We start from the raw sequence: 12,096 nt of genomic DNA, 5'->3' as shown, positions 1-12,096 counted from the left end.
CTGCAAAATATAATATATTATGTTTTTTTGTTTTTCACGCTGCAAAATAGGCGCAATATGGATTTTATATGCATGTATTTCCTTACAAAATCTAAGTGCTGTAGAATCACAAGATACTTTCGGCAGTCGGCACGGTGATTAAACCCGAGCAAGGACTATACTTGACGTGCCGAAAAGATTCACTAATCAAGTAAATTAAAAATGCTATAAATGCATAAAAATAATCTACTATTATTTTTTTTAGACAAGCAGATTTAGCCCGAGCCTTTCCATCTTCATAATTATTATAAGTGATAAATGTACAAATCGTATTTACCTATACGCTTTGGGCTTTGGGGAATTACCGATATGCTTTGTAATTTTTATAATTTGTCAACCGTTGTCAAATTTCCATAAAAATAATAAAATAAATGTGATAATCAAAATTAAAGAGAGACCATTTTTTTATGTTTGAAAGTATGTAAGTATGTATTTTGTAAATACATATAAATCCGGTTTTTACCTCTAATTATTAATATTATAAGGAGATAAAATCTGTTTAAATATAAACAGAAAAAATATCTATAATAATTATTAGAACATAATATATTTTAAACATACATTATAAATGGCATATTTTTTTAAATTACTTAAGTGTTTAGTAAACATTATTTTTAAATCTAAATAAATTTATTTTGCCATTGTATTCCATTCTATTCTCTTACTTCATTATTAAAGTAACGCATGAAAGACTCTCGTACATCTTTTGCATTTTCCGATGCATGACGCGAAAAACTTTTTTGAAGGTCTGTTAAGGTATTTGGCCCTGGTCTTAGGCCTAACTGGGTTGTACCATTCTCAATATCATCTACATCTAGGCTACTTGCTGGCGTATAATGATCGCCTATTTTCCGTCTTAAAAAGTTGTGTAAAATACAACATGCCATTACAATCTTCTCTATGTTTTCCAATTTAACATTAATTGCTTTGTGAAAAGTTTGAAAACGTGCAGCCATAATACCGAAGACATTTTCGATTATTCTTCGAGACCTGGATAATCTATAATTAAACACTCTGCGATGTGGCGTTAATTCTCGTTGAGCATAGGGTTTCATAAAATCTGGTCTCAAGGTAAAGGCTTCATCTGCAACAAACACAAAAGGTAGTTTCATTTCAGAATTTGTGGGGCTCGAAGGCGGTGGAATTTTCAAGGTGTTTTCAATTAGCTTTTGATAAAAAACTGTGTTCTCAATAACTCCGCCGTCAGAAAGTCTTCCATTGGTGCCAAAATCAACAAAAATAAACTCGTAATTCGCATTAGCAATTGCTAACAGCACCAGGCTATGGAAACCCTTATAATTATAAAAATACGATCCGCTGTCTTGTGGTGCCGTGATCTGCACATGCTTTCCATCGACAGCTCCTAAGCAGTTCGGAAAATTCCATCTAGTCTCAAATTGCCTTGCTATTGATGTCCATTCTCTTTCATTTGACGGAAACTGAAATAAAAAAAAATTGGTATCATATTTTCATCATATAATAAAATGTTTGTAATATTTAAAAAAATATATATTCAGTGTTTATTTATTTATTTATATATTATTACAGGATCATGATAGCGATGAGTCCCCACTTCTATCGCCTGTATCATTAGAGACACAAGCCACCGATGATTCGCTTGATGAAAGCAGAGATAGTTCATCTAAAACATATACCCCTAATACAAGGACTTTTAAAAAACCTAAACAAAGAAATCTTTGCGATAGCGTTTTGCTTCGAGTGCAGCAGGAGTTGGACTCAAAGAAAGAAAAAGATGAATACGATATTGTTGGGAAAAATGTCGCAAACAAGCTTAGAGGCTTGCCTAAAGAAGTTAGCCTAGTAGCAGAAAAATTAATTACCGACATTCTGTTTGAGGCACAACTTGGTAATATAAATCGCAATACTCGTCTAAATTTGAATAATGCATCTTCTGTAGATCCATCAACATCTACAAACGTTCCTACGAGTAACTATTTCGAAATGTTGCCAGTTACGTCATTCAATTCTCAACAACAATCACAGCTACAAAATACTAGCGCCAGCACGTATTATAGTCAGTTCAACGAATTCTAATGTGTTTTTATTATACCTATTATGTTTGATAAAAAAATGTTATATTTTATTTTATTGAAGAATTATTACTTTTGTTGTAGTTATTTTGTGATTTAATAAAAAATATTACTTACCCTGAAATAGTCCTTTTTTAGTACTGAATATATTGCTGCACAAGTCTCCGGAATAATTTGTCCCAGTGATTGAGGCGAAATTATAACTGAGAACTTTAGATCTTCATAACTTCTACCAGTAGCGATAAATCGCAAAGTAGCTGTAAGCCTTTCGTGAGGACTTATTGCTTCCCTTAAATGTGTATTTTGTTTGGCTATTAAAGGCGTTACAAGTTGCAACAGTTCCAAATAGGTTGCCTCGTCCATACGCAAATAGTTATGCCAATCTCCAGGTTCTAATAATAACTCGTTTAATAGATTGATATGAGAAAAGGTCTTCCTTTTTAAAAGCCAATTCTTGCACCACTTTGTACGATTTTTCTTCTTTTTTTTTACTGCCAGTACTGCCGCCACTGCTAGGACACACTTTCGAGATATCATTATTCGCGCGTTTTAATTCCACTGACCGTGCTAATTGTTCGTAGTGTCTGTGAGCTTTAAACTGTTCCACCCTAGTTTGCGCGATTTTGTACGTACGGGCCGATTCGCGCGAATTGAACGAATTCTATGGGGCCCTTCACCCCAACATACGGCAACACTCAGCGGAAGGATGAAGGGAAGGGGTCATTTCAAAGCGGCGACCAAACCGATAGGTTCTCGCGTGTCATATAGATCTGGTGAGGATGGCATAGCATGGCGCGGGGAATTATGAAACTTGAATAATGAGACATTACGATTGTCGATTATTAGCAAAATTGTTCTTTGAAATGGGGTGCTCGATCCTATTTCATATAATTTTTTTTTGCTACAATTATTATTAAACTTTTTGCGAGACTTTTTGTTAATGATGTACGGGGGAGTTTTTAAAAGGCATTTTTAAAAAAATATACATTTTTTATACAAAATCTATGTATAATTGTTTTTTCTATACATCTTTTTTGAACTGTTATACATTTTTCCCTAATCTTATTGAAAAAACAATTATATACCTACTTATATTTTAAATTTTATTTAAAAAAGTACAGTTTTATATTTACAAAAATCTATTAATATACCTATTTTAAAATTAAAATGTTGTTATTTTCTCGATGGATTTCTTATTTCCAGTCCTCTACTATATCGCGGGTCGATAATTTCCGGTAATAAACAATTAAAATAGAAACTTTTTAATTTTCCTATCATTTTGTCATTTCAGAATGAGTCCTGCCGCCAAATCTGAAATAATAAATTCGTTATACCAAATATCTTACTACTTAAAACAAAAAGCTTACCTGTTCTACCAGCATCCCCATAGGTGTCCATAAAATAAAATAACAAAAATCTCTTTTTGTGATATGAAGCTGGCCTTGGATTTGATAAAAATAATCATGGTTCTGTTTTAAATGCATCTGTCCATTTTCATCAAGGGTGGCAAACTTGATTATTTTTTTATTGATAGCTTCTGTAGGGCTGATTGCTGAAGCTGTTGATGGGCACTTTGCTTCTACTAGTCCTCTTGAGCCAACTAGCCCATCAGGGCTAGCAGCCAAAGCACAACATTCGGAATCAATAAAAAGACCACACATTTCAACTTTTAAATTGTAGGTTTCCTCAAATTGTTGAATAGCAAATGGTTCTTTTTCGGTGCCATACTTAGTGTGTTTATTACCCCGAAAATTGGAATAAAGAATTGCTTTTACTTTATTTTTGCAATTTGTTTTTTCTAGCATTTTGCAAATATTTCCAAAATTTGACGCTGTAAGCCTTAAACTCCTTTCTTGATACCACATTGGATTTCCTCCTTGTCCTCTGGTACTAATCTCTAAATCCTTAATCTCATTTTAATTTCTTTCGAGTTCTTCTAAAAATTCCTTTTTTTTTTCTTCAAATAAATTTTCTTCCATGTCTGGCTGTATGCTATTATCTGCCTCCTGATCCCCATAATCTTTATCAGGAAGCGCAATTAATTTATTTCGTTTTTTAAATAGGGTTTTTGGTTCTATTTTAAGAGTATTAATACGTCTTTGTTTAACTCTATTAATAAATTTTGACCAGAAGGACTTTTTTCAGCAATTGATTTAAAAATTTGTTTGTGGTATTCTCCGCTTCCAAGATTATAAGATAGGGCTGCAGCTTCACACCGTATTTGATAAGACCCTCTTTTTGAAAATTTTGCGCTTTCCGCCAATAAACTTGCATACCACAGAGTTCTAATGTTCAGCTACATTATTGTCCATATTTCTTAACAAACTGGAAGCATGCAATATGAGTCTATTTAGACAAACTTCAATGTCTTGCAAAACCCCACATGCCTTCGTTTCTTCAATATAATTTTTTTCTCCAAACTTTTTATCACATCTAAAATATCCTATGGCTGTACAGTTTAGATGCTCTCCAAATACGCGGGATGGTATATTTTTTAAATCTTTAGTAAGATTTTCTATTTTAATACTAAAGCTTTTATCTTCTTTATTTCTTTGAGTAACAGCCATTGCAACAGCAGTTCTCATCCTCCGTATATTGTTCAAAATATGTTTGCGCAGGTATGGTGAAACCGGATTATTTGTACTGTTGCTTCTTTTTTTACCTAAAATAAATAAAGAACAATTAATAGCTTTTTCAAAAATTAATGCTAATGATAAATAAACTTACTAGATATTTCACGCAATTTGGAGCAACAATTTCTCAATAAATGTTTCCTGCACTCAATTTTCTCCACATGTAAACTTCCATATGGGCGAGCCTCGATCAGTTTTTTATAGACGCTACTGTCACCATCCCCAACAAGTCTTTTATAAACAATATTATACATGTCAATACTTTTTCGAAATCCTTCCACAATTATGTCGGATTCCATACTTGTGGATGTATTTGACCAGTTCTTATAACATGTATGATCTGGAATGACTTCCATGTTTTTAGCACTGGCGTATGCACAAAAGCTGCAGTATTTATTTCGGATTCCAAGAAATAAAAGTTTTCCAGTCCTCTGTCCAATTATACAAGCCTAAAATACAAAAAAAAAATCAAACAAAATTAAGTATTTAACTAAATCATAGTAAACTTACAACTCCTGAAGCAGCATTATAATTAACATTATAATACCTTTTGCTCCAAGCACCATCAGCCACAACAGTGATACAGGGGCGATTATATTGGTCTACTTCTCCTGATTCTTTGGCCAATAAACTCTCTTCTTGTGCGGCTTCCTCCATTGCTTTCCAAGCCGTTTCCCTTATCTTTTCTCCTACAAACTCATGGTGCTGCTGATATGTATTTGGAGACATAAAAGGGACATCCAGTATGGCCATAAATTCTTCCGCGGCAGTAAATCCAATACCCGTTGAAATGGTTGCTAAGGCTGCTGCGGCATTTATGTCCAAGGATTTTTCAGACTCATCTTGAGTAAACAGATTGAGGTATTTTTCTAAATTGCACATTTTGCACTTTAGTAAAATTGAACTTTTTAAGCCTTTTCTATTTTCCGTCAAAATGTTCATATCTGCAATTGTGCAATTAAATGGAGGCTGTCTGGATAAATTCTGGATTTCTTTAAAAAGCTTCTGAATATCTACGATTCTCCTTCCTTCTATAACGTAGTCAGTTATGGTATCATGAGATGTGAAACTAATTAAAAAATAATAAAAAAAATACGGCCAAAATGAAAGTTTAGTTTTTATCACGAGTTTAGGTATTAAGCTTTTCATCGAATTTTTTTAAAATAATTTGTTACAAACCATTCCATATTCACTTTTTAAACAAATCATTTAAAAATAAGAAATATGGGCCAATTGGGTACATATTATGTACCGGGCGGGCAAATAAGAATGTTCACCGGCTATATCTCAGGCCCTAATAATCGTATTGCCTTGAAAAAAAAAGTGTTATAAAAGTGGCCCAAAAAAAAAAGCCGGAAATTATTTTGAAGTTCATTGGTCGGCCGCTAGAGGGCGCTGCAGCTTCTTTAAATCTTAAAATTGCATTTTTGCCAAAAAATCTCTAACAACCTACACCTCAAAATATTATATTATTATTCTAGAAGAATTTTCTCACAAAAAAGTTTTTACAAAAATTTCTGTCAAATGTCAAGTAAAGTGGTGGGGGGAGTTTTTATCTTGAAATATAAAAACAGCTGAAAATCGGCACTGACTGAACCGATTTTTTTTCAACAAATTTTGTTTAAAAGTCCTTTGTTGCTTTATTTTTTCTACCAAAAAAAATTGTCAAATTACTTTCCCTAAAATACACTAGAGGGCGTTTACTTGTGACTTACCCTTTCTGATGGATTATTTAAAGAAAGTCAAATGCAACTATATATATTTTCTTACGTCATTAAAAGCAGGGAACAAAGCCTTACTAAGCCTTACTAGCCGGTGAAAACCGCATTACGATATCACTTCCGGTTATACCGGAAGTAGATGTCAACTTTCTTATTTTAAATTAAACACCCTATATATTATTTGATTTTTAGATTTTACATAAAATTCCAAGAAATTTGAAGTATCACCTGTATACTGAAGTATTCCTGCTAAAAATTAAAAAATCATAAATTTTAGTGAAATCATGAGTGAATATTATTTATATGTTTTATAACGCTGGGTAGCAATTTATCGAAATCCGGTATTTTGTGTTTTTGGTTTAGGTATGTACCTAATATAAGTAATAACATATCAAGTTTTGAAAAACTTATTATAAAAATATATAAGTGCTTTTTCATTACGTATAATATTTTAGTAAATCCCTACGAGTATCTTCAAAAAAGCATTGCATGAAATTTGAATTTATACATTATATTATTTTATAGTATTATATTTTGGTTTAGGAATTTAATGTATTAATACTTTTAATATAGGTAACTTAATAAAATTAATTAAAAGCGTCAACTAAAATCAGTTTTAGTTGACGTACTATTAAACGCTATCAAAAAATGCATTTTTCATTTGGCTTACTCTGTATGAAATAAAAAAGCACCAAAAACACGTTAAAAAATAAAATAGATATTATGTTTTAATTTTCCAGCAGTTACGATGCATAAAATAATATATAATTATAAAGCACTAACCTTTGTCTTTCAACTTCTATTTCCTCTTCAGATGTGTTATGAATTGGCATACTTTCAGTAGCAGAAGTACGGGAAGTACTAAAATAAATGACAAAAAATTAGTATTTTTTTGCAATGGCCAAATCTAAAATATAGATTTGGATAGAGATTAATACAATAATACAGAAAAAAATTAAATTAAAAAAAAAGTTAAATGTACCGTAAACCGGGGTTACTTTGTGACTTGGCTTGTAACTTTGGGACAACAGCTGTTTTTTTAAATTATTTTCTTCAAAAAGACTTTTTTCTTTAAATACGTTAAGTTTTAGTGCTTAAAGTCTAAAATAAGGTAATATTCTGCAAAACTGAAAAGTTTGGCAACATTGCATTTATTCCGTTGGGAGCAGTTTATCGTTAGTGTAGACAGGTGTCAACAGGTGTTTTTAAAACTTCTGTAAACTTACTACTTGTGTATCCAAATCTAGCATAACTTCTTAATTTCTGGTAAGTACATGTTAGCTAGTCATATTCTAGGATAGTTTTAACAACATATATAAAATTGTAATTTTTATTAAAAAATAAATATTTGAATTTGTTCTAAAAATCATAACATATGGAGGTTACTTTGGTACATGTCCCAAAGTTAGACGGCAGATGTCTAAGTAGGGGACAAATTTAAAAAATATAGTGTACCAAAGTTTCACCGTTGAATGATTTGAATAACCATTCGTTCTTATTTTTACATGTTTTGAAAAAAAAAACAGACAATATGAATAAAATCAAAAAACTTAAAAAATAAAGTTAATGTAAATTCTTTGTTTCTTTGGAGTTGCACTTTTGGTTTATTAATTTGCACTGTAAGATACCTTTTAAAAAAACTACTACATTTTCTTACCTTTAATACGTTAGTAGTAACAAACACACACAAAATAATAGTCTTTAAATTAAAACACACCAAAATTGGAAGAAAAAAGTAGGTAAACACAAATTAAACTGAATTTACACGCACACTCTACACTCTCAACGCGTTCCCAAGTGCGACGACACTGACTTATTGCGAAACTACATCGAACTTCCAAGGGTACTGTGATGAATAAAGCGGAGAGGTATAACTATTATAACGACTTTATCTTTTTCCTTGTGAAAGAAAGAGATGCATGTATTCACGGTCAAGTAAACCTAATCAGGGAAATATGGGGCCTCCCCTTTATTGATTTTTTGGTTTAAAGTGGGTTTGTGCGCATTTTACGTCACCGGCATATTCTCTCATTTTATGGACTCTAGTTTGCGATGGTTACATAGATTTTAGAATAAATAGGGTTAAAAAATTAAATATTAATTAATTATTTTTGCGAGCGTTTTTGTAAAATTCAAAGAATTTGTTTCCTCCAAAAATAGCAGCCCTTAAGGACGAGCCGCCACTGAGGGTCATAAATTTAAAAAAGTAATAATATAAAAAAAAATGAAATTTACATGCTAATTACGAGTATTATATTTAGTAGGTAAATACAAATTAAATACTAAATAAACTATTCACTAAATAAAAACTGTAACCTTCTTCGGTCTTGCCCAAATTTATCACTTTAATAATGAAACTTTTTTTATTTTTTAAAACTTTTTGTCTGTGTACACTTAACAAGCACAACCCAGACAATCGATCTTCTGATATTCTTGATCTTATCCATGTTTTTACACGTCGCATTGTGCTAAAAGATCTTTCGATGGTAACACTAGTTGGTGGTAAAGCTAAAAATATATTTATCGCCTTTTTAATAGAAGGAAAAAAAATTACGTCGTTCGTCAAAATATCTTGAAATTCTAGGTTATATTCAACCGTTTTTTTTTCCACAGTTCCACCCACGTTTCAATTTCTTCTGCAAAGTTGTCAAGACTATATTTTTTGGAAATTTCATCCTTTTTAAGGAGCATTTCCGCACCCAATCTTTTTGGATGAATTTCTGAAAGTAAAAATGCCGTGCTGGTATCGTCCGAGAACCTAATTGAAATAGACTGAATAATAGAGTCCATATATGGAATGAAAAGGGACACTTTATAATATTCTTCCGTTCCATTTATTAAATAATTGGCTCTTTGCGTTTGCCTAGAAGCTATTCGCGGTATCTTAATTTCTATTTTCATTTTATTGGCGTAATCCACACACTTGTCGTATATTTCACGAAAATACTTATCAGGATTATTTCTATGTAATTTAAATACGTCAAGAAGATCGTCTAAATGTCTTTTCACTGAAAGTAAATTCATATCTTTAGATTGTAAAATATTACAAAGTGATTCCAATTTACTTGAATATGTTGCCATAATAAACAAGCAAATAATAAATTTTGAAGCTGATATGCATGTCAAAAGTTGATTGGATTTGTTTCTAGTTTGGACATTAACATCCGAACTAAAAGCTAGTGTTTCAAGGGCGTTCGTGATATCTACAAAATTTGAAGCAAAAATTCTGGATTTATAGGATAGGATTTATATTTACCCGACCACCGTGTCTCAGAAAATAATGGTAAGTTAGGGACGTACTTTCTTCGTAAAGGGCTATCTCGAAAAAAAATTATGGTTTCTTTAATAGTGGCTGCTGTGTTTTGAATATCCTGCATTTTATTTTGGTCATTAATTACTAAATTTAATTTATGGGAGGCACAATGAAAAAACGTTGCCTTTGGATATTTATCCTTTTTTTTTTTGTACACCATTCTCATGTCCTGCCATAGTTGCACAGCCATCGAACCCTAAACCAACCGACTTCTCCATGTTTAAACCATTGTCTAAACAATAGTTTGAAATTGTCTTGGCGATTCCTTCGGCATTTAAAGACGACAGTTCGGAAAATCCCAAAAATTCTTCTCTTATGCAGTTTGTATTATCTACAAATCTAACTCCGATAGAAATTTGTTCTATACCAGCTATATCGACACTTTCATCAGCAATAATAGAAAATCCGTCACTAAAATTAACCTCCTCCACGATATATTTTCTAAGTATTTCTCCACATATAGAAATCAATTCATTTTGTGTTTGATGAGACGTATATTTTGCATTTTTATTAGAAGTGGTTAGATGCTCAGTCAGTAAAACATCTCCACTTTCAACCCTAAAATCTAAAAGGTCTTCAAAGTTACCTTTTGTTGCGCTACGTAAAGCTAAGTCGTGTGTCCCACAGAATATTATAGTAGAAATAATTGGAAAAAGTTTCTTCCGATTTGACTCTATTAGCTGTCGCTCTGCATTACAAATTTGTTCAATGACAGGAAGAACCGATCGCTCAATAGACTTAATAAAGTTTTGAGCTTTGATTGTTGATTGTTTGTGCCAATCGGAGGAACTATGAGCCTTTGCAGAAGCCATAAAATCATTGTATTTTATAAAAGGCTTTACAATGGACGCTCCTTGTACACCTCTGTTTACTACAGGTCGAAAAATTACACAGTATTTACATAAAGCTCCTTTTAATTTTGAGGAATATGTCAACCACTCAAATTGTTGAAACCATTCGTATCTAAATGCCCTTTTTCCCTCTTTTGAGTCACCCTTAAAATTGTAATTAATACTTGGTTTAAAAGGATTTTTAATCACATCAATTCTTATATTATCCGGTAGTGGGAGTTTCGGGTTAATAAAATTGCCCAAGTCTAATTTATGATAGAAAATATCATCCTCCTCGTTGTGAGAGACATCCTTAGTCGATGAAATAGTTTCTAAAAAAGAAATGTAACCCTAATGTCAAACTGGAATTTTTATTGTACTATTTTGATTATTTTTTTACCTATTAAACCTAAATTTTCAGCAGTATGTGACTCAGACTCAGAAGTGTTACTTTTCTTTCTAGCTGCCTCAGTTGCTAATTCAGGTAATCCACAATTACCACTAGTGCTAGCATTATTAATACCATTACCATCAGTAATTTCAGATGCCTTACTCCCACTTGCTTTAGATTTAAAAAACTTTCTTATATCCATTTTCAGCAAACAACTAAAAAAAAAATATTTAACAATATTGCTGTAAGTTTTAGACCACAGTTTTTTAGTTGTTTAAAAAAATGAAATAGGCATAAAGAGCATAGAAATAATATATCCGGTTAAAAGCGGCAATACTGTAAGAGCCGTCTTACACGGCAAAATTTGGTAAAACATTTTCACTGAAATTATACCAACAACAAACTTTTCTGTAACACACGACCACAAATTTTAATAAAAATTGTGTGAGAGAAATATAAAATATTTTCTGTATTTCCCCAAAAATATATTAAAAAATATATGCACGAAGCAGGAATACCTATTTTATAAGCAAATAAGCAAACTTACCTGTTGTGAGTGACAGGATAAACTAGATACCGAATACCAAACTGCACAGTTTTAACTAAATTAACAAACTAAAATAACAATAACACTACTCAAAAGCCGGTGTTCAAGACTGCCCAATATCGCACCCTACTGCCTATTGGTGAAAACCCTCTGATGTTTCGTTGCTATGCGAGACATTATTCGTCTTGCGATCGGGTAGAGGCGCCTTGTGAGTCCACGTGTAATATCGTCAATATCGACATTTATTGAAATTTTCAGTGGCGGAGTTTTCTTGCATTTCGCGTTTTAATTCAGATGTGATTTTAAACTTCGTTCAGTGTTCTGTTTAAGATTGTTCTGTTTATTAACTTGTTAGTTATAGAGTAAATTCGTTTTTCTTTAAATTTAAACATTAATTTAATTACCTATTTTTAAAATTAAAAGTTAAATTATTATTTGAAAATTGCATATACGCTAATGGGCATTCAATGAATGTTTTATTTACTACTGCGTTTCCAAACCCATGCCGCGTAGCCAGAGCTCCGTCTGTCATATACAGACTGTAGATAGTTATATACCTACGCCACCTTTT

At 31.9% G+C, this 12,096-nt stretch overlaps 2 protein-coding genes across 2 annotated transcripts; both read right to left on the bottom strand.

Annotated features, from left to right (window-relative positions):
* Positions 1-614: 614 nt before the first annotated feature.
* On the bottom strand, positions 615-2,703 carry LOC126746363 (putative nuclease HARBI1). Its single transcript, XM_050454588.1, has 2 exons — positions 2,208-2,703; positions 615-1,478 (listed from the first exon to the last, which is right to left on the bottom strand). Exons 1-2 carry the CDS (start codon positions 2,625-2,627, stop codon positions 693-695), a joined length of 1,206 nt encoding a protein of 401 aa, XP_050310545.1. The 5' UTR covers positions 2,628-2,703; the 3' UTR covers positions 615-692.
* A 7,007-nt stretch (positions 2,704-9,710) lies between these two features.
* Positions 9,711-11,831, bottom strand: LOC126746359 (zinc finger MYM-type protein 1-like). Its single transcript, XM_050454585.1, has 3 exons — positions 11,526-11,831; positions 10,988-11,193; positions 9,711-10,919 (listed from the first exon to the last, which is right to left on the bottom strand). The coding sequence occupies exons 2-3, from the start codon at positions 11,178-11,180 to the stop codon at positions 9,892-9,894; spliced, it is 1,221 nt and encodes a 406-aa protein (XP_050310542.1). The 5' UTR covers positions 11,181-11,193; positions 11,526-11,831; the 3' UTR covers positions 9,711-9,891.
* Positions 11,832-12,096: the final 265 nt, after the last annotated feature.

This window comes from Anthonomus grandis, chromosome 17 (assembly GCF_022605725.1).
Source record: "Anthonomus grandis grandis chromosome 17, icAntGran1.3, whole genome shotgun sequence".
Taxonomy (NCBI): Eukaryota; Metazoa; Arthropoda; class Insecta; order Coleoptera; family Curculionidae; genus Anthonomus; species Anthonomus grandis.
Note: the sequence above shows the minus strand (reverse complement) of the source record. Positions and strands in the feature narration are given on the sequence as shown.